Consider the following 27857-nt stretch of genomic DNA (forward strand, 5'->3'; position numbering starts at 1 on the left):
TATAGGTTATATTGAAACAAAATGGAATAATAGATAAAGTTAAATGCTAATTCAAGAAATATATACATAGGATAAATTCAAATTGCTAAACTCCAAGCCCAATAATATTTATGAATAAAATAATCGATAAAAGTCGAATCGATACTACTTCATACAAGATATGAGAATTTAAAAATACAGAAGAAACCTATTACTGAAGTACTAATAACGTCAATGATAGTTCAAGTCACCTAGATAAAACCCTAAGGAGATGGAACACGGTACTAAGGGACTATCTACGTGAACCTATGACGAAAACATCAGCGAAATACTGTAGAAAAGAAAAACTGGGCCAAATTTGTATACGGAACATGATAACACAAACCAAATATAATACACTTACACCACTTAGTGGTGTAGAAGATGTTTTTCATTTTAAGAAAATAGTTTTTGACTAAAAGAAACCAAAATACCACTACCACCGCCTATAAAACTACTTATTATAAATACTGCTTGTACTGTTATAAGATGCAAAAAAACATAAAATAACCGTTTAGGGTAAATGATGTGGCTCGGTGAATGGAGGTAAAACGAAATGAAACAGTAGTGTATACATTATGTGACCGATATTTATTGGCTATATAAAAAAATGAGAAAAATATAATTAGATAAAACGGATGGCAGCGGTGTTACCTGAAGACGAGGTTTGGGCAGTCGATGGTGGCACGTCTAAACCAAACGATGGTTGAGCACTGAATGAATGGAAATACCCTGCAATAACATCCCAGATCACGTCTCGGTGTTGCCAGCTATTCGTTATCGGGTTCTAGTTGGCGCTGCTGGTACCCCGCCCGTGTTCAACATCTGGGATTATATTTCTGGGTATTTTGTAGACCGTTATTCCACTATGTAAAATTCGACATGCCTCAAGGTCGCTACAACCACATTGAAAACCAATGCTCTAGGTTTAATGAAATGGCGATATAGAAAAGGTTAAATGATCATTTTCAATCGAATTCATGGTAAAAGCCTGAAAACCTGAACCTAAAAAATTAAACCGCTACACAGAGAAATATCTCTTACGCCATGATGTCAAAATGTCAAACATTTGGAAACATATACTTTTGTTAAAAAAAAAATCAGGTGTGTTAAGTATACAAGACGTCATCTAACCAAACACTGCAAGGTACATCATTTTGCAAATGCTAAATGACTGCAAAGGGAAAAAAACTTATGTACTACAAACAAATATGGAAATATGGAAATTTAATTATTCTACCTAAAAATATTCCAGGAAAATAAAGTAATATAACAGGTAATGCTTACACACAAATAGTTAAAAGCAATCAGCAACCAAATCTCACTGAAGAAACTATTATAAATGAGATTCAATAAGTAATATTAAAAAAAGAGTTCAAACACTTTAATTAGTAACAAGAAAGCTATCAAAACCTAAAAAAAAAGCTAAAGTAATTATTACCTAACTGCAATTATAATCTGAATATTTATATGGTTATGACCAATGACAACATTTCAAATGACGATTTCGAGGCTCAAACACTTCATATTTGAAAGAGCAACACATATATTCTGACATGGAAAATTATCATTATTATTATACCATTATTATCATGAAATTATCACGGTCATCACAAAGATAAAGTTTTGGAAATCATTATAATCTTATCATTATTAAATATGACAGTATGACTAAATGTCTAGTACTTAATCCCAAGACCAAATAATGAACTGAAATGAGAGTAGGACAAGAGAAGAATTAAATATTAATAAAGCAAAATTGTTTGTGGTGAATTTCAAAATAAACTATGGAAACCTTCAACAAATAAAATAAAAAACCTATTTTCTGAATAGCCTTTCAAAGGCGGTTAAGATATTAGGTCGAAAGAATATTAGCAAAAATGTGTATACTTGTGGTATTCGGTATTATATAAACACATTTTGAAACAAATGTGGTACTACGATGTGTATCTATGAGCATGTGTAAAAAAATCCAATGTCAATATAATAAAAATATATCAGAGCAAAATCCTTCCAAGTACAATTGTAGTACATGCAATTAAATATTATTTCTATTAAAATAAACAGTTATAAAAATGAATTATATTAATTAATAATGAGTGTGAATATGTTAAAATGAATACTTGCTGTATATATGTATGCCGTATACTGTAACATTGGCTATAACAAATATATAAACAAAACATTGATAATAAATAATGAATATGAAAAATGTAATTGTTTCCCTATTTTATTACAAATTGTGTTAAAATGTCTTTAAACAAAACTCTTTCCGAGATACATACTCATTATGACCCCATTGTGTAAATACCCCTATTCTTCGCACTCCTATTTTCTGCAAGAAGTCAAATCTAAATATGAATAGAATGAAATAATTAGTATAGAATAGAAGAAAAAAAGAATCTAAACACTTCCTTGAAATACATTCCTTCATCGAACGTAGAATATCTTATTGAGTTGCTTTTACTTTTACTGATATGGCTTTTTTCACAAGCGTCTCGTAATGGAAGGTAATTAAGTAACATAGTTCCGCCACTTAAGAAGTTATGCGGTCTCTGAGCGAGAAATTGATATACAAGCCTCTTTTGAAACTAGCTTTGCACCATTAAAAAAGTTTTCAAATTGATTGATCTCATTTCGTGTCAGAAAATATTGACCATGTAGAACTCAAGTCATCGAGATTCTTTTGGTATTCAGTCTTATGTAAATACTTCAAAGGTGGTTTCACTCAATGGCGTTCACTTAAGAACTTATTACCGATGCATTTTTCCATTTTCTCTTTATCTATAATGGTAGCTTTCAAAAGCGCTATTATGTGGCTTCGTTAAATGAGTATCGGTAGAAAAACTGTTAAGAAATTCCAAAATAACTCGCTTTAATGGAACAATTTTTGCCAATTTCAAATTGGTTGAAACAAACTATGGTAAATTGAACAAATTCCTTTGCCATCCACTGTATAGTCCACCCTAGCCTCTGTTAATATTGACTATTTGTAAACTTCAATAGAATACTCGAAGAAATAAGTATTTCTCAAACTAAGTCATTACCGAATCTGAAACCTCTTATTATGAAAGGTGAAAGCAAAGGCTAGTAGTTTTACAAAGGTATACAAAGGTAGAGGAGAGCTAGCCTGAATGTACTTCTCTTGAAGGAGTGTGTCTGGAACTTGACGAAAGAAATTGAATTTTGCTTAAAAGTTATTATTTTAATTTTTAAAAAGTGTATAATATTTTACTACGGTATTTGTCTTATTAATTGGCATTCGGAAGAAAATAATCCATATGAATTCAGAAAAGATAAAAAGATATAATCTGTATACAGAACCCTTAAAGAAGGGTATTTTATTTAAAATAAAATTAAGTAATAAGTATTTTAATTAAAATGCAAATTACAAAATATTATCTCGCATGTATTTAAAATGCGAAATACAAAATATATTTAAGTCATGTATTTTAAATATAAAATACAGTATTTTCACTATTTTTATTTAAAATACACAATAAAAATTACATATCAGGTATTAGGTTATTTAAATAGAATAGAACCAATCCAGCCTATTAATTAGTAAAATATCAATTATCTAAAATGAACACTAGATTCTTAAATGTACTATGAGACAAACAGCTTTTTGTTGGGGACTGTAAAAAACTTGTTAAAGAAAAATTATTCTACATTAAATTATTTCTACAGCCACAACCTGTGTTATATTGTACGAAAACTTTTGATATTTGAATAATGTTCAAGAATAGTAAGCTTTATGTTTTTTTTATCGTTTAGAAAATTGGTTAACTCTAACTCCATTTTTGATATCTGTGGTTGATCAATATTCCCGTTCACAAAAATAATACAATCATCATCTTCTTTACCAATACAGCTACTCCTGTTGCTCTCAGACATTATTTCATATTTTTTACAATTTGCCTCAAAAGTGCAAGATTTTGAAGTATTTGCCTATCATCTGCTTTCTAGCAACTAACGCAAACTAATGTTCTGAAATAATTTTTCTTTTTTCTATTATATAGTTTAGCTTTTTTATGTATAATTTCTCTAAACTTATAGGTCGGTAGGAGGTCACATCTTCTGGTATTTTTCCTGGTTTAAGTATCATTAATATTTTAGCTACTTTCCAGATACTAGGGAAGTAATTAATTCGTAGCATAGCATTAAATATAAATGTTAATAGTTTTATACCATTTTCTGATAGTTCTTTTAAAATTTTGCCAGTAATTAAGTCATAACCAGGAGCTTCTTTAATATTAATCTCTCTCTTTATTGTATGTTTAACTTTTTTGACCATTAATTTCTCGTGTATAACTCTCGTGTGGTTATATGTATAATAACCCCACATTAAATGTTTTGCATTATAATCTCCTCCTGCTATAAATCTATTACCTAGCGTACTGAAGAATTCTTGAAATTGTTCTGCCTTGTTGTTATGTTTGGGTGGGCAATAAATCGCAGAAATTGTTAATGGTCCATGGGCTTCCTCTATGGTTATACTGGTGGCTTGCAGGTAGTCTTTGCGGAATTTTTCTTTTTCGAAATGCTTTATATCATCTCGAACTATTATGGCTGTATCTCCATGTGCTTTATCATCAGGGTGATTTGTATGATAAAGCTTATATTTAGGAATTTTCAAATAATGTTTGTCTGTAAAGTGTGTTTCGGAAACCATCATAACGTCAATATTTTGTTCAATTACGAACATTTTAGTTCCCTGACGTGTAACTTAGCATATAACTCATTAAATTTCATAACTTCCCATAAACGGCACTATAGGATCATAGGATTCCATCTTGTGGAACACAAATACTAACTGAAGTCCAATACTGTCTTTTATGACTTCAGCCGATTTGGGCCAAATGATAAGACAGATAATTGAAATGCGCCATGTAAATTACATTTTTAACAGGTAATTGAATTACAAATGCTAAATATGCTATTTGAAATTCAATTACGTACAGTATTTGCAAGTTATTCAAATTTCTCTCAACTTTGGTGATGTCCTTGAGGATTTTTATATTTTAAGAATAAGATATTACCAGTAAGAAAATAATATAATTGAGTATTGTGTTCTAAATAATTATATCTTTCAATTTTTACCTTATACATAATTAATTTCTTAAACAAAGGTATGAAATTATTTTCGAACTACTCAACAGAGGAGAGAAATATTATTCAGGACCATCAATTTGGCTTCCGTAAATAGAACACGGAACAATAGAACAAATATATAGATTAGTTAGCCAAATTAACAAAAATTTAAACGATAAAAAATATTGAATTAAATAAAAAATTCTCAGGCCTTCGACAAGGTACGACACACTGGACTGCACGTTAAATTGAAAAGGCTTTTGCCTCATACGCACTTTCAATTGCTGAAATCCTACCTCTTAGGCAGACATGTTCAAACAGGGTGACGAATACACTGACTTATAACCCATATAATTGGGTGTTTCGCAGGGCAGTATTCTCGGCCCATTGTTATATCTTATGTAAACAGCTGACCTACTGACCTTACGAAACATTACTGTTGCAATGTATGCCGACGATGTAGTGCTTTTATCATCACACGAGGATCCAATATCAGCCACAAAAAATCTCCAACTTCATCTTAACAAAGTCGAATTGTGGTTGAAAACGTGGCGTATCAAAGCAAATGAGACAAAATCTACCCATATGACATTCGCCGTTTGCAGAAGAACATATCCCTCAGTAAAATTGCATGAACTTCCGCAAGCAGGCACCGTTAAATATTTGGGAATGTATTTTGATCGACGTCTGACTTGGAAAAAACATATAGTGACAAAACGCAAACCGCTTGGGCTTAAACTAAACCAAATGTATTGGCTGATAGGGCGTAAATCTAAGTTATCATTAGATAACAAAGTTTTGCTGTACAAGTCAATACTTAGGCCCATCCTGGACCCATGGTATTGCACTGTGAGAAAAGAAAGTGTTGTGAGTCATCATCGATGCCCCATATTACGTGTCCAACAAACTGAGTCAACGCTATATCCACATAAAACCCATAACGAGTGTGATTGGAAATGCTAGTGCGAAGTACTTGAAAAACTATTAGTGCATCTGAATACACTCGCCGAACAGTTCAGTTAAGATAGAATTTAAAATAAATTAGAATAGTATCTAGAATAAGATTTAGATTATAAATTGTACAGCAGATCACTTACTGAAGTGATCTTCTACATGTTATGGTGGTTATATTATATAACGCAAATCAAACAATAATACTTATTGCCCACGGGCAGATTGTTGACGTTCCAAGAGATTAATAAAAAAAACTTCATACAACAATTCTATTTCAAACCAAGCCTTTCATAGCAGCAATTAAGAAAAAATACTGTCCATGTGAACTGCGTATATTGCGTATTCTAAAATATACTGTTAATCTCATACGTTATTATCAGAAATAATAAAATGGAAGGCTGCTTTATAAAAAAATGAAGCGAACAATGGGACGCTTCATATATATTTCAATTAACTAATTCAATCTAAACGGATTAAAGACTTACAAATACTTTTTGATCCAATTACAATCCAATACGTTGTTTGTAAAAAGCTAGTATTAATTTTGCTTGGCGTTAAAATGTTTCTGGTGAAAAATTGTTTAATTCTTACGATCTTATATTTAGCAATAGAGCAGGTAAATACATCATTTATTTATACTACGAGTAAAGCATAGTAATCACCAGCGGACTCAACGAATGTTGTCTTTTGGACTCTTGAAACATTGGCTCTTTGTGTGGATGGAATAAATTATTTCGATTATTAAACAAGATGATCACAATAAAATCTAATTATTGGTTTTATTGTGAAATCGAAAAATGTTTAAAAGATAAAATAAATCATGGAACACTATCGCAGCGCCTCCTACCTGCTCCAGAATCGGTTTTAAACGATTTTCGAATCCACATAAACATACACAAAAAATCAAAATCAGTCCAACCGTTTAGGAGGAGTTCAATGGCACACACACGAACAAAACAATTATATATATAAAGATAACCATATTTATATTAAAAACGCATCTTTTGTAGCATGCCACCAAAGAGTATCGTATAACTGACCAAATTTACATGGACATAGAAATGGAAGGAAAACCTTTCGGGCGTATTATTCTAGGGTTATTTGGCGAGACAGCTCCAAAAACTGTTAAAAACTTTAAGCATCTTGCACTGAAAGGAATCAATGGAAAGAAATATTCTGGAACGAATTTTCTACTGGCAATAAAAAGGGTTATGATTTTAGGTAAGAAACTAATTTTATAATTAACATAATCATATCGTTGTTGTTTATTGTAGGCGGTGATATTGTTTATAACAATGGTTCAGGATCATTAAGTATTTATGGTGAATATTTTGAAAATGAAAATTTTGAAATTAGTCATGATTCATCGGGATTATTAGCAATGGTAAATTTGGGAGGTATAAAGAAGACGGAACAATATTTTTTTATCTTAATGTCCATCAAAAATTCTAGCTCCAAATTCTAATGGATGTATGTTTTATATAACCACTATGTCTACACCTTGGTTGAACAAGAAAAATGTAATATTTGGTAAGGTATGCAATTTTATTCAAAATTTCATGATCTGTAATATATTTGATTGTATTTATTATTTGGTATATATACTAACATATATTTTACAGTATACAAAATAATGAGAATAATACAGTATTTATTCCAAGAGCTGCAGTAGTGTTGTGTAATAATAAATATAACTATTTTACAGTATGGAGAGTTGCATATTGACGTTTTATATCATAAGATATATATCATACTACTTTTTATCAAATATTAAATGAATAAAGCAATAATATGTATTTCAAAATAGTGGCAACTGATGAATTTCTCTCTTATTTACAAGTATTAAAGCTTAAGCTAATATAATAGAATATATATCGTATACTTGGTTACATATTCACAATAATGTATGTCATTTTATAGTATTTTTTTATTTACTGCATTATGATTGTGATTTAGAAATGGTATAAATAGGAATGATAACGGGAATATAATTTTTTTAGGTATTAAAGGGCCATGATGTAGTTCATACCATAGAACATGTAAAGACGGACGCAAACGATAAAATTATTAAAGACGTTAAAATAACAAAATGCGGAGAAATAATTATTGCCCCTTACTATGAAAGTCATACAAATTATGAGTAAGTATATATAATTTTTTAAGCGATTATAAATCTTTCTTTTTCAGACTAACCTTTTGGGCTTGGATTAAAGCTGGATGGTTTCCTTTAAGTTTTTCTTTCATCATTTTGGGATTCTTTCATTTGTTAATCAAACAACTCAGCAAATATGAATCAATCCTATAACAATATATCCTTTTGTTTTATGATGTTAATATGTTTCAATAAACAAGTATAATTACATGTTCTTTTAATGACAAAAATATGACATCCTATGTATAATATATAAAAAAACTGAATTATTAGTTGCATATATTCAAGTAACAAAAACAAACCAATTTTATCTTTTTAAAAAGAAAGAAAAAAATATAGGATTTGAAGGTTCTTAAAAGTTGAGTAGAAATTGTTGTTTGAAGATATTTAAAAAGGCAAATTTTAATCTGGAATGTGAAATAATAAATGTCATTAATTGAACTACTAACCTTACAATTGTCTTTAATAAGTTAAGTGTGTTTACATTCGATATGAACGAAGAAATTGACGAAAGTGATTTTTACCATGAAGATTTTACAACTGCTTCAGATTGGGAAATATTTATTGCCCATATGGAGGAAATTATTAATCAGTGGAGGTCAAATGACTTGAAGGACAGCGAATCCAAAGTATCCACTGATGATTCCTGGTATATTAGGTCAGAGAAAATTGTTTTTATTGACTGTAATTTTGACTTAATATGGTATAAAAAGATCAGTGATGATTATACTTCTGAAGGTACTGATGACACCTTGAAACATCCTCTTAATACATGGCATGATTTTGTTTTTGCCAGTGGACTTGATACTGGCCACAAAGATATATGCCTTGCTGAGTGGTATGGATTGAATGAATATATTGTTATTAGTCCAGCTGGCGAAATTGGAATTACCAATAATGAAAGCAGAGCCAAGGTATTGCTGAGCTCTGCATGTATGTTAATAAATAATTTATCATTGGAAGTACCAATATTTATTCAGATAAGAGAAAAATGGCAAAAATTGTACATGGGGGTATATGAAGCATCTGGAATTAGAACAAATTTTGATATAGTACATCTTAAAAAATGCCCCCATTATTGTCACTATTTGCCAGGGCTTTTAGAAATATTTAAATGTAAAATAATGTCACCATGTTCAATCGAAGACATTGCAGTATCTTTTCAAGCTACATATGTGTTAGAAAACTTTGGGAATTTTACTTGGAAGCAATCACATATTGATTATACTGATGTAGAAAATTTATTTCTACTTCCTTTTGGTGTCTTTAGTGAACCAGTTAATGCTATCATATTTAAAGCTATTTGGAATCATATATCAGAACATTCAGTTGTTGATACAGAAAGTTACAGCGATTTTACTCCAATAAAAGCCACAAAATGGTATTGCTCAGCACAATTTACTTCAGATCCAGTATGTTTATTAGGGGACTGCTTAAATGAATTTTCTGAAATTTTGAACATTAATCAGACAGTTTATGATGTTTTGGGAGACTATGCTGTAATGCCAACACCAGAAAGTAATCCTTTGGATATTTTGACTGAATCTGCTGTTCCAACTATTTCAACAATGTTACATCGAGCAACCCGAGTGAGTGGAAGAAGTAGGAAGGGTAGTCCACCATTGTCTGATAATCAATTAGTACCATTGTTGTATTATTTGTTCCCGGATGCTGATCAAAATTCTCAGTTTGTATATGGGGAGAAAGATGATAAAGAAGGGTCAAGGCAGGTAAATATTTTATATCAATTTTTAATATTATTTCATTTAATTCTATGAAAAGTGTTATACTTTATCTTGTTGAGAGCATTATAGAGCTGTAATTTAATGCTTTGTAGATTTTACTCTGGGTCAGAATTTCAAATATTGTCTGTATATTTTACATATACTTGTAATTATATAAAATATAGGGTTTTTCAATTTGGATAGTTAGACAGTTTGTTATCAAAATTACTGTTCCTTATGACCAATTTTTGCTGATTCATTATATTTAACAAGGAGGCCTATTTTTTCCACAAGAAGTTCCCCAGATGACAATGATTTCCATAAGTTACTGCGTGGTGCGGATTTTCGAACAGCACCGTAATGGGTCCATATTTTTTCGTTATAGATTTTTGTGAGGGTTCACACAGCTCTGCAGAAGGCTTATATATTTTTTATATGAATGTGGATGAGAGTTGCTTTAGCTGGACAGCAATAACTATCATGTAGCGGATAAAAAGAGCCTTAAGATCAATGCAGTTTAGGTCATTGATCAAATTCAGACCAATTTATGGCACTGTCATTGACAATTGGACCATATGAATCTGTTCCATTATAAGAAGTCACTGCAGACATTTGATCAATTTTGTAGAACCTACAAAATGATACACAATAACAAAAACTTTCTTTAATACATCACATACAGCTTTCATTTTATTCTAATATCAACTTGCCCTTATTGAAAAATCCTATATAACAAAATAGACTAATTTATAGACTGTTAATTTATTTTAATAATTCGATAATAATCATGTTTACGTAATAATTTTTTTTTAGACATATAGAACATAATATATATTTTTGTAGATTTTTAAAACTATGTCTGAGGAATTTAGATCTTTCAAAACTTGCCCTGAAGATTCTCTGATATGGCGATTATCCATAATTTTGTCACATTGTATTGAAAGTCTGGGTGGCATTAAAGCTTTTTGCCATGTGTGGTACGAATTTGTACAGGAGATGAGATATAGATGGGAAAAATGCAGCATGATTCCAGGGTAAGTTTTTATATTTTATTTTTATATATTGGTGGTTTGATTTTACTGATTAAAGGAAGTAAACATTTTTAATTTAAAGCGCAGATATAAGAATGAGATGTACATAATTGTTTATTAATGTTTTAAATTACTACAGATGTTGTCATTTTCCTTAAAATATTACATTATCAATAACATTTTAAATATAACAAAATGTTGATATTGATCAGCTTTTAAGAAATAGACAAACATTTTGGCAGTGACTATACTTACATCATCGTCTACCAATATTTTGAGCTTCTAGTTTTAATATTAAATAATTTTTGTGCAATTTATTAAATATTTATAATTTCTATTACAAGATTTATAAATAAAAGTAAAGCTACTTTATTAATTATATACACACACGAAGTTAAATGTCTTTTTTTTTGTACAAATTGATTATTTGCAGTCCGTCACAGTTTTTTGTCTAGGTTGTCTCTTTTAGAGCGGAACTAGTCCGTTTCGTGTAGTGGGGTTTCTTGCCATATAAATATCCATATCGTGGTCGGTCCAGTTGTCGGAATTGTCGCCATAATTATTTAAAGTATGGGTGGATCCAGCTGTACTGTATCGGCTGCTAGGTCGATGATGGTCTCTAGATCTAGATCGTGGTCTTGATCTTCTCGTTGAGGAAGTCACAGAATGAGCCGGTCCGGCGTGGGAGGGCATTCGAGTGGATGCCCGTTCGGGCTGCATGGAAAGCGATTGCCTAGATTGGCGAAGGTCTAAAATATATAGCACGGTTAGTGTTTGTGCGTGTTTCTTAATGCTGTCAACTATGAGTCGTCGCTTTTCCCCCCAATATAATGGCTATGAAAGTTGTTGTATGATTATTGTTATTTGATGGCTGTGAGTTTTTATTGGTCAGTTGTGAAGCATTATTATCAGAAGTTAGTACATTTAGAGTGTTGATGTTATTTTATGAAAATGATGTTTTAATGCATATCTTATATGATTAGTCCTTTTGAGCTGTGAGAAATTTTAAAATTGGTTTTATAGTATTTAATGTTATTTTAAAAATTAGGTAATATAAGATTACATCTTTAGGAATCTAAATAAGGCACTAATTTTGTTAATTTACTTAGATTGTCGTGTAAAAGTTCAGTGATGGATATATATCAATATATATTTCTAAATGTGTTAGTTAAGTTAATGGTATATTGATAGCCTTTATAGAAAAAAAATCTTTATTAGTAGTGTATATAGTTTGGTGATTTTATGGCTGAATAGAGATTTACTGATACATTGTTGAGATAAAGTTGTAATATATAATAATTTTTATAACTTGATGGAAATTTTTTCTAAATATCTGATTGATATCTGAAGGCGCGCGTTTAGTTACCTTGTCTAGAAGCTAATAAATTATTAGGAAAAGCGTTAGCGGTCAAATATCTCCCTGAATGATTGGAAAAGCTATTTTGCGATTGGCCATCTGCGATGGAGCGTGCCTTACTTTTCCCACTAAAGTGAGAACGCATATCATCTAAAGATGGTGGCTGGTCCATATTGTACATTCTTGGTCTTTGCGAGTGTATGCTGTAAGCTGACACTTGGTCCCAATCCTGAAGTTAAAGCGCTCTATTAGGCAACATTCAAGCGTTGTTTTGTTTTTATATAACGTGAGATCAAGGACAAACTTACCTTGCTGTTGTTGTAAGCATTCAGGGCTGCTAGCGAAGACAACGGTTCACCAGGACTGGCGGGCAGAGCACAGCAGTTGACTGGTAATCCTGCTACGGGAATACCGTGTTTCATTCCGTTTAGTTTCTGCTGATGCAATTCTTGCAGTTTTCTGGATCTTCTTCGAGAAGCAGCTAAAAGAATTTCGTAGATGTTAGGATTTAATAATAATGTTAGAGCTAATTATATTACCAATAAAAATTATCACCGCTACGACGATAGTACCGCAGATGGCGGCACTGGCAGCAATGGTAATTTTGTCCATATTAGATGAAGCCGAGGACACGGTTCTAACTTCTCGGCATTGCCTATATGGCACGTTATCGGGAGAAACATTTAGTTCTTCTAGGGATACTACACAAACAATTATGCATTCCTAAAAGCAAAAACTGCTCATCAGAATTTTATAATGATTTAGGTATTTGGTATACGTGAATTTATCATGTCTTTTTTAATGTATTTTAATTACTACATTATTTTTATTCCATTGGTATATTATAGTTTATATAAAATATAAATTCCATAAATTAGCAAAAAATGTGTGATTATATATACTTCCAAGCTACACCATATATTTTTATTGAAATATATATAAAGGTCTTTACGATCAATTCGGTCCTTTCGGAATTTAGATTGGAGAAAATTCGTGACAGAATTTAGGCCAGATATTAGAAAGAAATATAAAGGACCGTAAGGTCAGGCCAGGGCTATATATTTTTTATTCACGTTTTTGTGGAATAAATATTAAACGTTTGTATATTTTACCTGTTAAAACAAATGATTACCTGTGATGGAACGTTTTTAATTTTGAACTCCCTTTCGCTAGCCTCCAGCGGTGGTCCTTGTTTGAAACTTTTATCTCCAAATAGCCTGTAGACGACTCTGAAGCCGAGGATGTTTGCTGTCTCGGAGCCCCACTGTATTATCACGGAATTATCTTGTCTGAAGGCGTTCTTGACAATCACCTCTTTGGTGTCGTCGGCTTTGCTGCGAGCTGGGAAGCCTGACATGACCAGTGATGGTCTTTGGGTAGTTTTCCAGACGCTTGTTACTTTTGGTTTCGGTTTTGTTGTGGTTGTTTGCGATGTCGTGGACGTTGTCGTTGGCGTAGTGGTTGTTGTTTTGGTGGTTGTTGTAGATGGCGTTGGTGTTGTTGTCGTAGGTGTTGTTGATCTGGTGGTACTGGGCTGCTGGGTTGTTGTCGTTGTTGTAGTAGTAGTGGTGGTACTTGTGGTAGTTGTTGAATGGGGACTCTGTTGTGGAATAATGAGATCATCCAAATTAGCACTAACAACAGTAGCTACGCCTATGGGTTCATTTTGAACTTCGGCTTTCTTTTTTTCGGTGTTACATGCCAGCTCTTCCGGTTGGATGCTGTAGAAGTTTCGATCTCTGAATTTCGGTGGACTGCCACAAAATTGTGGATTTCTTTCTCTCGAAGTGACCTGGAGATCACCGTTTCGAATCCAGTCGACCACCCAAGACAACCGACAGTCGCAGTGCATGAATCTACCCCCCAGACTTAAACCCCTCAAGGTTTTGTTTAAGTGAGCCAGAGCCTCGAAAGGTATCGTAGTCAAGGGATTTCCATCTAATGCCAACAAGGTGATGCTAGGGTTATTCTTAAACGCGTTGTTGGGTAGATCGGTGAGCAAATTAAAACCTATATCCAGCACTCTTAGTTCCCGTAAAGTACCCATAGCCGCCGTAGGGAAATCTGGCAACAAATTATTCAGCAAACTCAAAGAGCTCAATGTCTTTCGTACTCCAAGGAAGGCATTTTCTTTCAGGTCTTGCAAGATGTTTCGCTCTAAGTTTAGAGCTGTTAAAGAATCGAGCCCAGCGAACGCAACCTCGCCATCGGATCCCGGAAGTTCCTTCAAACTATTCTGCGATAAATCCAGAAACGCCAAGGTCTTCATTCCCTGGATAGCCGCAGGAATTTTTGCCTGCCTTGTTCCTTTTAAATTTAAATTCTTCAAACTCTTCTCCAGCCCATTTAGAGCTCCATTTTCTAAAGTAACGTTATTGTCTGAAAGTTTTAACGTAGATAGTTTGAGCAAAGTTTCGAAGGCACCTGGAGGCACGGTTGAGATCCGGTTATGTGACAGATCGAGGAGTTGCAAGTTCTGCAATGGTTTCAAGCTTTCCATGGGCACCGAACTCAGTTCGTTGTCCTGCAGATTGAGGTTTTTCAGATGTTGTTCTTGACCGTTAAATGCCGCGCTTTCTACGGTCCGGATTCTACATCCAGACAGTTGGATGTTGTGAATCTTCAGGTTAACGAAGATATTGTCTTGGAGCACTCCAATCGTTGAGTTGTTTACGTAGAGCAAGTCTACGGCTGTTGAGGTGGCGTGTTTACTTAAGGCGGATAGTAATTTGGGCCAGTTAACCATGTCACATTGGACTGATAGCTCATGTCCCAAGTTATACGAACACAAGCAGGATGATTGAAGGTCTGGAATGTCTCGATGCCACGGACATTCTGCCAATGTGTACGACACTAACAGGGTCCATGTCAGCAAGGTTGTAAAGTTAAATTTCTTCATTGCCTGGAATAAAATAAAAAAGTTATAACTTTTATATTCATTAGCCTTTAGATATGAATTATTTAATTATTTAATTAAAACGAACAGTAACTAGTTAAAGTAGTTAACAGTATAATAGTTAAGTTATAATTTTTGGGTACATTTAAAGTGTGTTAAAGTATTCTTGTACAATATCTAGTAATTTTTTATCTTTTTTCGAACAGATTGGCCAAACATTGATTCTCAATAAAAGAGCAATTTTGAATTGAGACTAATTAAATAATGATTACTAGGTAGTTGATGTCATGAGAATAACATTTTTATTACTATTTGTGATTCAACAATATGCTCAATGGCCAATAATTCTTATAATAATAATTATGTATATGATATGTAAAACATCTCTTCAGTAAGTGATTTCTGCAATATATCTTATTCTAAACCTGGCTCTAAACTCTATATCTGTCTATTAATAAGATTTTTTTAGTTTACGCTATCTCTGATATTTAGCAAGTACATTTGGATTCAGTGCATCATTCAATCGAAGTATTTAACACTTTGAAATATACTCGTTATAGTTTCTAGACGATATTATGCTGTATCACTTGGAGCATCTGCTATTGCAGCATCGACTATAGCACACAACACTTTGTTTGGAATCATTGTTTTGCTAGAAGTCTCCAATAGTTGAATAAAATATATAAAAAATGGTTATCTACAAGTGTATATCTTGGTTGTGTGCTTGGTAGTGTTTAATAGCAAAACTCAGTTTTTAACTATGAAAAGTTGAATATATTGCTGGAGTACTAACAAGAAGAAGAAGAAGAAGAAGCAATCGAAATGAAAGACTTGAAGAGGCAGAATCGGCTGTGGAGGTTATAAGGTAGTTCCATCTGCTGTTGTGCCATTTAATTTGTTTTTGGGATGTGTGTTGAATAAATTTCATTTTTTATGAATTTATTCAACGTGAAGAAACTCAACATTAGTGCAATATCATGCGTTATGTGCAAATTATGTCAAGCTATATGGCTTGAAAATTATTGAAAAAAATATTAACAAAGTATTGACAATTGATGACTGATTTCAATGGGTTTAAATACTTGAGATCAAGAATACAGGAGAAGAAAGTGGCATCTACTGCAAAAGGAATAAACCGAACGGATCAAATTGCAAGAGCTTTTGAGATAATGCTTATGGAAGAGAGGAAATATTATGGTCCCTAGACTGTATGGACACTTTTACAGCCTGATATTTGTAAGCTTGAGGTCTTTAAAAGGCTATGCTTGAGGCAATATCTACAAGTAGTTCGATAATATAGAATATTAGCATATGTATGGGGTAGATCTTGCATTGTATAAACATTTAATCAGCAGTCTGGTGTTCCAGCTGACGAATTACCCGAAATATATTTTTTTCTTGCGTTATTTTGTATTCCCCTTACCATTTTTTTTCATATGTATTTTCAAGCTTGTCAACTTAAACTAATTTTTATTGTCGAATGACTGTCTTCGAGCATAGAAATGTGGGTTGCATACTGTTACTGTCGTGTCGACAAGCATTAAGTTCAACTTCGTTCTACTAGTTAATGAATCCACGTTAAATTACATATTTTCGTTTAAAAAATGACGAGGTTTAAAAATTGTGCGTCGGGTTAATTGCTGCCGCCTATTAAAGCTCACTTCTATCATATTTTAAACGATTTTCGATGTTAACCGAACGCACAGTTGCATAATTGATTTTCTGCCTCGATGTGTGTCACCGCCTGACCTTGTTGTAAATTGTTCTTCCCGTTCGTTTCGCCGAGTGCTTTTTTCTCATCTATCGCCGTAATAATTTATCTTTAATCGTTTTATCGACATATTTGTAACGAGGGGAGCATTTTTTGAACTCAAACGAAAGACGATATGAAAGGAGCGCCAATGAAGCTTTCGCTTTTACATTTTTTAAATGATCTCTGATTTAGGTGTCTTTTCTAAAATACGTTTAAAGAATATATTTAAATACAAATAAATTTTACTTTATGGTCTTGGTAATAGGACCGGAAAGTAAGTGAGTGATATAATGTACTCTTATTTCGATAATTTAATTGTTTTATGTAAAAATCATTAAGTAACATTAAAAAAACTCAGTGGAATGTATATCCAAGGAGCCAGATGCTGAGGAACTTTCCAGTTAATGAAGATGTTAATTCGGTGCACATCAATTATTGAGCTGTTTACGTAGGTACTATAGGGGCAGTTTGTTTATTACGCTAGACTATGTAAGAAAATAATGTAACAGGTTAACAGAAATTATAAAGAAATGGGGGTAAACGTTACATGGGCTCAGCAAGTAGATTAGCCACTGGAACTACTTTACTGCGTCAGTTCCATTGCGTCATTTATGACAATATTGTTAATTCAACAATGGCAACATTATTTTTGATATGGCATCTAACTTCTTGAACTGGTCTTACAAATATTTTTTTTTACCATTAAAACACTAGAATAGAAGATATTTTCAGGCATCAGGCGCTCAAATTTTCACCTTTAAAAATAGATCAAGGCCACGGTTATCAAAGCATCCTTAAAACACCTATGTCATCTGCAGCTACATTAAAATTCATAGGAATTAGCTGAAAATTATGGCCAAAGCAAAATATATCTGATGGTGTAGTGATTAGTATGCAATTTGGGCCAGTTGACACATGTCACATTGGACTGTTAGCTCAGGTCCCAAATTATATCAGTACAAACAGGAGTGCTTAATAGTTATAGTAATTTATCCATACATTTCTAAATAAAGTGAATATATTTAAACATCTTTTTAGAGTATTTTTTGCTTGCCTGAAAACGAGCCTTGTCAAAGCTTGATCTACTTTGCGATAGTCATAAAGATGAGGTATTCTTCAGCTTTAGTAAACATCTTATATAAGCGTATTCAAATATGTTTTCATAGGTTTTATAACGTGGTAATTTTCCATACAGTACTCGATACAATTGCATCGTATCAGTTGCAATATAATAACACGGATGATACTTCTTGATGGATCCTTTCAGCTTAAGCAGCTACTAGCCAATTATACGCAGTTGCAGAGAAAATAACCTTTAATGACGGTGTTAACTAATAATCTTAACTAATATCTGTATGTTTATACAAGAAAGCTTGTTTCCACAGAATTTTAGGCTTGCAACTTTTACCACCTGCTTATAAAATATTCACGTAGCTCTGATAACGTTATCTGTTATCTTGATGGATCTTTTCAGCTTAAGCAGCTCCTAGCCAATTATACGCAGTCGCAGAGAAAATAACCTTTATTAGTGGTGTTAAATAATAATCTTAACTATTATCTGTATGTTTATACAAGAAAGCTTGTTTCCACAGAATTTTAGGCTTGCAACTTTTACCACCTGCTTATAAAAATATTCACGTAGCTCTGATAACGTTATCTGTTGTTTATAAACATCGAGAATAAATAATACAACAGTTAAAATAATACATTCAAAGTCACATATTGAAGTACACATATTGATAATATAATGGCGGATGCGCTGGTGACATGGAGGAGACTTACCTAACTAATGTAGGATTACTAATCAGCTATAAGCTAAATTACTATAATAATTACTATATTACTGTAAACTAAATATGGGATCAATTTTAATTCTTAAGAGAATAGTTTCTTCTAAGAGATAATACACTGCAATATGACACAAATAGTTAGTTAATTAAGGAACTTAAACAGTTACTGGTATAATCGAGCCATATCGATTATAAGTAAACATTAGATCACTTGGTTATAGAAACTGATATATTTTCATTAAAATCGATAATGTAGTTCTGTACAGTAACAAACAAACGATTTTCTGTATTGATTATTTCAGTTTTGAAGAATGCTTTTTTAAGAATACTGAAAAGGTATTCTTTTTATGTGAAAAAATGTAAAATGTATGTATGTAAAAAATCTCTAGTATACGAATACTTTGAAAATGAAGTAACTTAATTTTTATGACAGTAAATAGATTCTATGTGGAAATACAGCTAAATATGGGAGCAGTTCTATTTCATCAAGAGATAATACAATGCAATATGACACAAATAGTTAATTAATTAAGGAACTTGACAGTTTTCAGCTATTTTACTTGTTTTGACGAGACATAACCTTATATATCTGAATTATTTAAGGCAGTTTAATTTTAATCAAACATATATATGACGACATATTTACCAAATACCACATTTCATTAGTAAATAACATAGCTAAACAAAAAAATTCCCATAACAACAGTAATTACCGTTTTTCTTAAATTCTTTTGACGCAATCTATTTTACAACATCTTGTTATTTTCCCTATGATCACAATAGATCCAAAACTATGCCATTCTGTTTGGATTTTTTCACACTACATTATCTGGGTTAGTATGGTAAATAGTTACAGAGAGAAAAAAGGATTGGTAATAGGCGAATTCTCAAGCGTTATCTGTCAATCTTCGTTTGCATTCACCGATGTTGTTTCAACCACTCCGTTTGCCAAAATTGGTTAGTTAAAATTGCAACAACTTAAAGAAATTACTTTATGAGTTTTTAACGACAAAAACAATAGTCGGATTGTTATTTACTATTTCTCCATTTGATTGTTATCGCTTTTAATAACCAATAGTTTTTTCTCCAATTATTATACACTTCCAGCATTCTATAGTAATTGAAAAGCTAACCTGAAATGTGAATTACTCTTTTTGTTGTTAGGTGCTTGTATTTAAACAACTTTTAAACACTATTAACTTTGATTACACTTAACTATTATAAATTCGATGGTTTTGACATTATTTTCTGTTTTTTTTTTAATTAGTGATTTTAATGTATTTGAAAAAAAAATGGCCTTCAGGACCAAAAAAGTATCGAAGACAGTGACTTATTGGAGGAAATCCTAGTTCAAACTTTTCAACGAACTTTCAAACAGCTTAACAGTTGAGGAATCAACTGTCTATAGTCGTTTACATGCGATAGGAAAATGGAACTGTTTCTATATGGTGGTTTTATTGCTTGTTAGGCCAAGTGCCAAGAGATAAAAAGAAGATCTAGTATCCCAAGCGTAAAAAATCATGGTTTAGTCCAGGAGATAATAGTTTAATGTCTTTGGTTAAGCCTAACTCTTATTTATATGACTTATGTATTAAATCCGCGAACTAGATTTAACATAGTTCGGGATGACATTGTAGGATCAAGATATAGTTTTGGAAACGCAATTGGTCGTATTGTGAAAACAATTTAGAGAACTTGATGTCTACTTCACTAATCAAAGTTATGTATTTTTTTTTAATCCTTGTAGGTGGTTTTTAATTACTAAGAGATTTTCTACTGCTAGTTGCAGAGGGGTCTTAAAAAATCTTTCGTTTTTTGTAAAAAAATCTTATATCTAAGAGTATTTATATTTATAGGAAATGTTAACATCATTTTGACCCTTATACAATAATCAAATAAAAATACGGGAAGCCTCTTTGATTATATCATAATTAGGAACAAATTATTTATAACATTAGGTTTAAAAGAAGAAATATTAAATATATCTCGTGGGTCTAGTAATGTCATTAGGTGCCTTGCAGCTGGCGGTATATTTTGTAGACTAGCTACAATACTAGTAGACTGCTAATTAGATGCAATTCAGAATATTTAACTTCGTTGCTTTGCTGGCAATAAGATACGATAAGATAAGAGTTTTTAAATATTAACATGTGTAGTTGATTTTTTTGTTTGTTCACTTTTCACTTTTTTATATTTCATACTTTAATCTATATGATTATTTTGGAGTTTTAACGGTAATTATCACTAGTTTGATTCATTAACCAGTGATATAGATTAGTTTTTGTTACATTGGTTATTTTGGAGATTTACTAGAAAATACCGGTTTGGTGTAGTAGAATTTAAAATACACGAAATCCAAATTTGTATGTTAAATTCTATAACATGTTGTAGTATTTATTCTTGTTATATTCCTAGATTATTATTATCCTAGATTATTAGGAACATATTTGCTCTTTGTATTTTGCTTTTGCTTAAAGGTGATTCGTTGCCCTTTAAAGGTTTAAAAAGACAAGGTTCAAAAATCATCAACCGTCTTAATGTTTTTCTGTTTTCTCCAGGTCATTTTTTGGACATACTGCTTATCGTTTTCTTATGGCTTTAAGAACTTTTCTGTTTTGAATGGAATATCTGAGCTAAATTTTGGAAAATTGTGAGTACATAAAAACATGGAGCTCTGTCAATCAATTAGTGTTAAGATAGTTAAAAGTACAGTACATAACACATTGTTTAGTTATTAACTAAATAATACGTATAGACTCCAAAAGGCTAGATGGTCTTAAATAAATATCGACTATAAGGTACAAATAAGTTATGATTTTACTATATAAATTGGTAGATTCAATGTATTATATTTTCTATTGTTAGCCAACTTTTTTAGCTTCTACATAAGAAGTGAATTTCTGCTAGGTCAGACCATGAGTTATTGCAGTTCAGACTAATTGGTAATCCAAATGAGGAATATCTGGAGAGTACACCGGGCAGGGCTTTTCATTCAAGCATTTCAACGTGGAATTTCAAGACTTTTAGTAATTTCGCCTAACGCGTATGAGATTTCATCTTTCCACTGTCTTTTTTTTTGGACTTTTTACGCTAAGTCATCATCTTCAAACTTCTGAAAACATTTCCAGTAAGTTATTTTACCTAAATCAATATTACCATGTGGTTCTAACATTAATCGATGTTCCTGATCTGTAGATTTAGTAGAAAATAAATTGTTTGATGCGGATATAAAGTCGCTACCATTTGAAAGTTATATTATTGATCGGTATTCTTACTATATAACATTTTAAGTCATTAAAATTTAACGTATAATTTTATTTACATTATATTATCTCTTCTGTATCTTCTCTACACTGCTGACATTCCAACAACAAGGGACAACACTTGGAACCTTTGCTGACAACACAATTATTATGGCAAAAGATATATTTCTGCCTAGGGCAATAGAAAAAGTGCAAGTGGCAGTCAACAAAATCTACAAATGGACGAAAGATTGGAAAATTCAACTTAATAGCTCTAAATCTGTCCACGTTAATTTTGCATTGAGGCGAAATAATAAAAACTTAATTATATCACCCAATGGATGCCCGTTTCCTGAAGGAGAATCAGTTAAATACCTTGGAATCCATCTTGACGGTATATTAAATTGGAAGCATCACGTTAGACAAAAAGCAAAACACATTAGAACCAAAATAAAACAACTATACTGGTTAGTCGGAAGATACTCTCAACTTGATCTAAAATCAAAGAGGTTGATCTATAATACAATTATAAAGCCAATTTGGACCTATGGGGTGGAAATATGGGGTTGCACTAAAAATTCAAATCAACTAGTCATACAACGCTGTCAAAACAAGGTTCTTCGATTGATTACCAATGCCTATCGCTAAGTAACTAATGAAGAACTGCACGATGACCTGGAAATCAAATGGATTTGCGAAGTTATCCAAGATTTCGCTTTGAAACACGAAAGAAGATTACTAAACTATATTACTAAACCATAAAGTGTATACATTTAGTGTAAACTATAGCTATAAGTTAATAATTAATAAATAATTATAATTTTATAATTGAGGAATACATACTGATATAAAAGCAATTATATTATCAGTATTAGATTTATTTGTGTATTAAATTGCATCGGATATATTTGCAACCAACCTCATTTTGAGTCCTTACTTTTCCGAATGTACCATTTCGTCGAAGTCTGACCAAGCAATTATTTCAGTGCGTTGAAAATGTCTGAATTTGTACCGAGTAATTCACATTTGTGGGAGGTTTTACTTTTTTCGTTTGGATTTGAAGAAAAACGCAGTTGAGCACCATCGAATGCTGTGTGAAGCTTATGACAATCATGCTCTATGGATTTCAATATGTGAATATTGATTTCGACGTTTTAAAAGTGGCGATTTTGACACCAAAGACAATGACACAAGAATGTTATGACTTCTTCAGCATGGCTACGCTCGACTATATGCTGTAACACTAGTGAAAACTGCAGTATTCTTCAGACTTTCTTCCGATTACTAATTGTCCAGACATATGAGTTTGTGACCTATCCGATCAGCACTTCACTTCTTGTGAAGATACCAAAAAATATGTCGATTCGTGGATAATCTCAAAAGATATATCGCTCTTTCGAGATAGAATCCGTTAATTATTTGAAAGGTGGGAAATAGTAGCTGCTATCGATAGACAATACTGTGAATAAAATACATTGTACCGATATTTCACAATAAAGCTTCAAATTAAAAATAGACCTTTAAAACTAAGTTATAGGCCTGATAGATATTATACCAAAAGAACCTTATTTATACACCTAAAAGGGCCTGTCAATACTTTATTAGAAACTATTTTTGAGGGAAATGGGGAAACTAAAATAATGTTTGCAACATAAATATCGTATTATATGGTATATTATTTCAATTTCTTGATGAAGCCTCCTATAGAACAGTAAAAATCGGCAGAAATGTGTGTCGCATTTTTTCGTGCCTCGTTAAAAATCCGCAAGCGACTTCCTTAAACGGAAATTAAACCAACATAACTGCACTCACCGCTTAATTCAGAATCGGGACGCGGTCATTATCGATGGGTCATCGCCGGATCTTTAACTTATGACCGTACTACGGTGACGTGATGCTAGTCCTGTGGTGGTTGGTCGCTCTTTATAGTTGATTTCGATCAATTTGTCTTTGTGTAGGTTCGGTATGTTTCAGGTTCTGTCTTGACGCTGTTTTACGTTAGAAATGGAAACTGTAACAAAATATACTTATATAGAAGCTTGTCTTTGTTATGGTAATTTTAAGTTAGTTGCTTTTATTTGAAATAATATTTTAGTTTAGTTTAGTCGCTAATAATCGGGTAACATCCAACATCCATGTTAATTTAATTTCCTTGTATCGACTTAAAAAAAAATTAATATATACAATTACAATTTTTCTTTACAGTAACTTAAAACTAGTTATTTATCTAGGAAGACCCATTGATCCTTACTTAGTCTGGATTATTAACTAAAACTGGTGGAAGTTTCAATGTATGTCACAAAAAACGGCCTGAAGATCCAAAAAAGTTTCGCAGACAGTGAATTGCAAGACTTATTGGAGGAAATCCTAGCTCAAATTTTTCAACGAACTTTCAAACGGCTCAACAGTTGAGAAATTAACTGTTTGCAGGCGTCTTCATGCGATGGGAATTGCCAAATGGAGGACGATGTGTTTTTAGTTGGTTATTCTATCGCTTGTCAGACAAAGAAGATATTTCTGTTACCTTTTGTGACTGGAGATGAAAAGTGGATCTGACCCAAGCGGTTTTTGTTTTATGCCGTTTAGCGCACATCACTACACAACATCACAGGGTTTGGTTCTCTTGAGTCCGCGCCCTCGTTCAGTGTTGTCCAACACTTGTAGCTTTTCGGTATTTCCAGGGCATGGAAGTGGAGTATTTCCTCTTGTCTTGTTGGGAATCTCTTAATTTCCTATATAATCGTTGGAATCCGAAGGTGTCGGTCTAAGTAACTATTCCTGTAGTACCTGGGTGCATCCACAATAGTTTTAGTATCTATCCTGTATAGCAGCATTATTATGTGTAGATAATTTAGATCTTCTTCCATATAACCGATACTTTTTTGAATTTTAGTTCAAGTTCCTTTTTTTTTGTAATGTTGTAACTTTATTTTAAAAGACAAAAATATATATTAGTTTATAGCTGTACAGTTATTTTTCAAATGAAAACTGGCATAGTCTATGTAACTTGGAGGTAAATTAACCAGCTGATTACTGTACAAAAAATTTAGAAAAAATTAAAATTCACAACGGAAGATCCGAGATATTCGGTTAGTTGATAGTACTCGAATAATGAAAACTGTAGACAGGTTTGTCACTGAGGTCATGCACTAACGACGAGAATGTAGGTGAATATATAGAGTTATTACATCTGAAGATAGATAAAGGTTACTAAAGATTTGAACCATAGACCTGATGTCATAGATATAATGAGTGTACTAAAAATAAATTTATTATTTTTGCATGAAGTTGCAGGTCCGATTTAAGATATTCAGAATGATCCTATTTAGGTCAAATATGAGCCATTTTGTTCGATAACTTGTTACCGTTTTGACCGTTACTACCATTCCGTTGTTCGTCACTCATAGAAGCTATTGTTCCTATTGCCAAAAATTTGAATTTGAATTTGAAATTTTCACTAGCAAAATAGTTCGCAGGTGGTGAATAGGAACGTAATTCACGGATGGAAATTCGGTTTATAAGGTTTTTTCGTTGTTTAAATCATGTTATACCCTTTATTGAAGAAAAATTGTAAAATATAGTGTTTTTTTTTGTTCATGTACATTTTTAACGTGATTCCAAACAAAAATCAGCTATTCAACAGAACTCTTATTATTGGAACATGAAAAGAGGCGGAGCATAACTAGGTTATGAGACATGCTAAAAGATATAATGGGAGATGGCGTTGAAAACTTCGTGGCGTTGGAAACTGTACAATATATAATTGAGGAATGTATATTTTATTAGAGAAAAGAAGTTACGTGAAAACCTAATTAATTTGAAATGCTGGTGTTTGGGACTTTATAATAGGCCAATGGCGCATTGCCTCGAATATTTTATTGAATGAGATTTTCTTTCAAAAGTTACAATAGATTTTTAAGGTCTTTATATATTTACGAATGGGGCAAGATTCTTAAAAGATATAAGTATATTCTCGGGATGATGGTCGGTTCGCTATTGCAGTGCAGCTAGATTGCATCGTCTAGATTTATTCGTAGTTTATTAATTGTAGATATATATTGCTTGGTTCGCTTATCTTGCATTTATTTTAGTTGTATGTGTAGTGAGATGTTTTTTTTTAACTTCTCTTGTTGAATATATGGTTGCGGATGTTTTGAAATATGATGATTAACATGGCTCTTCAGTTAGACACCAGGCTGCAATTATCTGATATCAATTTACAATGGTGATGGCAAGTATCAAAAAATGTAAGACCTTACAAAAGTCTTCAGACAATTTCTCGAATAGGATAGAAAATTCTTAACAGCTTTTCATAAAAAGTATATGGACAGTCAAAATTATTAATTTGTAGTGAAGAGAGAGATATGTAATAAAGGTATAGGATATAAAAATACGATAAGGGAGGATGTCAGAAATATAAATATTGTTTATAGTCCTGGTAGTTTTTCCAATACAATAATAATTTGTTCGACTTCATTTTTGTGCTTCCTTTATGAAAAATTTGAATTAATGTATTGTATAATCTGTATACTACCAGTTATATAACCAATGAGTTTCAAATCCACGCAAAAGCAAGAGGGTTTCTATATATGTGTGAAACACTAAAGATGTTTTTTTATTAGTCTTAGTAGTTCCACAGTCTGCCCAGAGGGCAATAAGTATTTGTTATGCTTATATTATATATACATGGCATGTAGAAAACCACTTCATTATGTAATCGTCTGTACAAAATACTATTTTAGTTAATTAATCGTATTTTAAAGCTTATTCTAGTCTATATATGTCCAATAATCAGATCGGATGTTGTTAGACGTTTTAGTCTACACACTTCATTGTCAGTTTGCATATTTAGCTAATTAGCGAGTACATTGGGATGCAGTGACACTTTTTTGAAGTAGTTCACACAAATACGTTGAATTGCACTCGTTATTAGTTCTAGATGAATATCGCGTTGTATCACTTAATTTGAAACATAGTACGAAGCATCGACAATTGCAAGCAACACTTTATTTTAGAACCATATGATGGATATGTTAGACTTGCTAGCGGTTACCCGTAGTTGAATTTTATATGACTGAATAGGCTTGAGTATAGATTTATACAATAATATCTTAGTATCTAATAATAACTTGGATTTTCGCCCGATAAGCAAATACGTTTGGTAGAGTTTAAGTCCAAGTTGCTTCCGTGGGGCGAGTATGTATTTCTTCCAAGTTAGGCGTCCATCTAGCTGCATAGCAAGATGTTTTGCATCCTCTGCTTGCGGGAGTTTGATGATAGAGCGTGGGATCCACAAGATATACACAGCAGATAAATAAATAACTATATAAAATAAAATAATAAAATAAATAAAATAGTAAACTCCGTCTTTCGGACAAGAAATAAGCCCAAGTTGAAAGAATTCTTTCTCTTTAGATACAATCCTTGTATTCATCCATTTTCATTAGAAGTGAACCAATTTCTCGATGAACTATGTGCCATTGATTCGAGTAAATGGTTCTCTAACGAGGCAATATCTGGAGAATATGGTGAAGTAGGAACTTCCATCTGAACATCTGAACGAAAAAGTACATTTTTGCTTTGTTTTGAGGCACATAGTAATACACTATTGTGTTGCAAAGTTATTTTTTGTTATCTTTATGAAATATTTGGACTTTTTGTACTTATACACGTTTTAAGTTCATCAAGTGGTAGTAGGTTTATCACCAGTAATGGTAAACCCTTCTGATCCTACCAGGTACATTAATTTGTAATACATAAACCTCTTTAGTTGTTTTGCGGGGAAGAGATTGTCGTAAATTGCTACAAATTTCAGAAACATTTAATAATATTTACCTTTTTTGGAT

General features: G+C 32.1%; 3 protein-coding genes across 5 annotated transcripts in view; 2 read left to right on the plus strand and 1 right to left on the minus strand.

Annotated features, from left to right (window-relative positions):
* Window positions 1-6580: 6580 nt before the first annotated feature.
* LOC143202573 (peptidyl-prolyl cis-trans isomerase, rhodopsin-specific isozyme) lies at window positions 6581-8426 on the plus strand. The gene is made up of 6 exons (XM_076414180.1): window positions 6581-6682; window positions 7077-7287; window positions 7341-7463; window positions 7519-7601; window positions 8067-8206; window positions 8254-8426. The coding sequence occupies exons 1-6, from the start codon at window positions 6626-6628 to the stop codon at window positions 8369-8371; spliced, it is 732 nt and encodes a 243-aa protein (XP_076270295.1). The 5' UTR covers window positions 6581-6625; the 3' UTR covers window positions 8372-8426.
* Window positions 8427-8553: 127 nt separating this feature from the next.
* Rab3GAP1 (RAB3 GTPase activating protein subunit 1) overlaps window positions 8554-27857 on the plus strand; it is a 129946-nt gene continuing 110642 nt past the window's right edge. The window contains exons 1-2 of the mRNA XM_076414176.1: window positions 8554-9948; window positions 10786-10976. Of these exons, the coding sequence (XP_076270291.1) occupies window positions 8710-9948; window positions 10786-10976 (1430 nt within the window). The 5' untranslated portion in view covers window positions 8554-8709. The remainder of the gene's footprint in view (window positions 9949-10785; window positions 10977-27857) is intronic.
* haf (leucine-rich repeat and fibronectin type-III domain-containing protein hattifattener) lies at window positions 11327-23963 on the minus strand. 3 transcript variants are annotated; one of them, XM_076414178.1, is made up of 6 exons: window positions 23824-23963; window positions 13463-15232; window positions 12870-13053; window positions 12639-12811; window positions 12451-12559; window positions 11327-11722 (listed from the first exon to the last, which is right to left on the minus strand). In XM_076414178.1, the coding sequence occupies exons 2-6, from the start codon at window positions 15227-15229 to the stop codon at window positions 11439-11441; spliced, it is 2517 nt and encodes an 838-aa protein (XP_076270293.1). In that variant the 5' UTR covers window positions 15230-15232; window positions 23824-23963; the 3' UTR covers window positions 11327-11438. The 3 variants fall into 3 exon arrangements, with proteins under 3 accessions (XP_076270293.1, XP_076270292.1, XP_076270294.1); XM_076414177.1 differs by having other exon boundaries at window positions 12340-12559; XM_076414179.1 differs by lacking the exon at window positions 12451-12559 and having other exon boundaries at window positions 11488-11722.

Source organism: Rhynchophorus ferrugineus, unplaced genomic scaffold (genome assembly GCF_030347505.1).
Source record: "Rhynchophorus ferrugineus isolate W39M unplaced genomic scaffold, kcgeb_rfMv2 rfM9, whole genome shotgun sequence".
Classification (NCBI taxonomy): Eukaryota; Metazoa; Arthropoda; class Insecta; order Coleoptera; family Curculionidae; genus Rhynchophorus; species Rhynchophorus ferrugineus.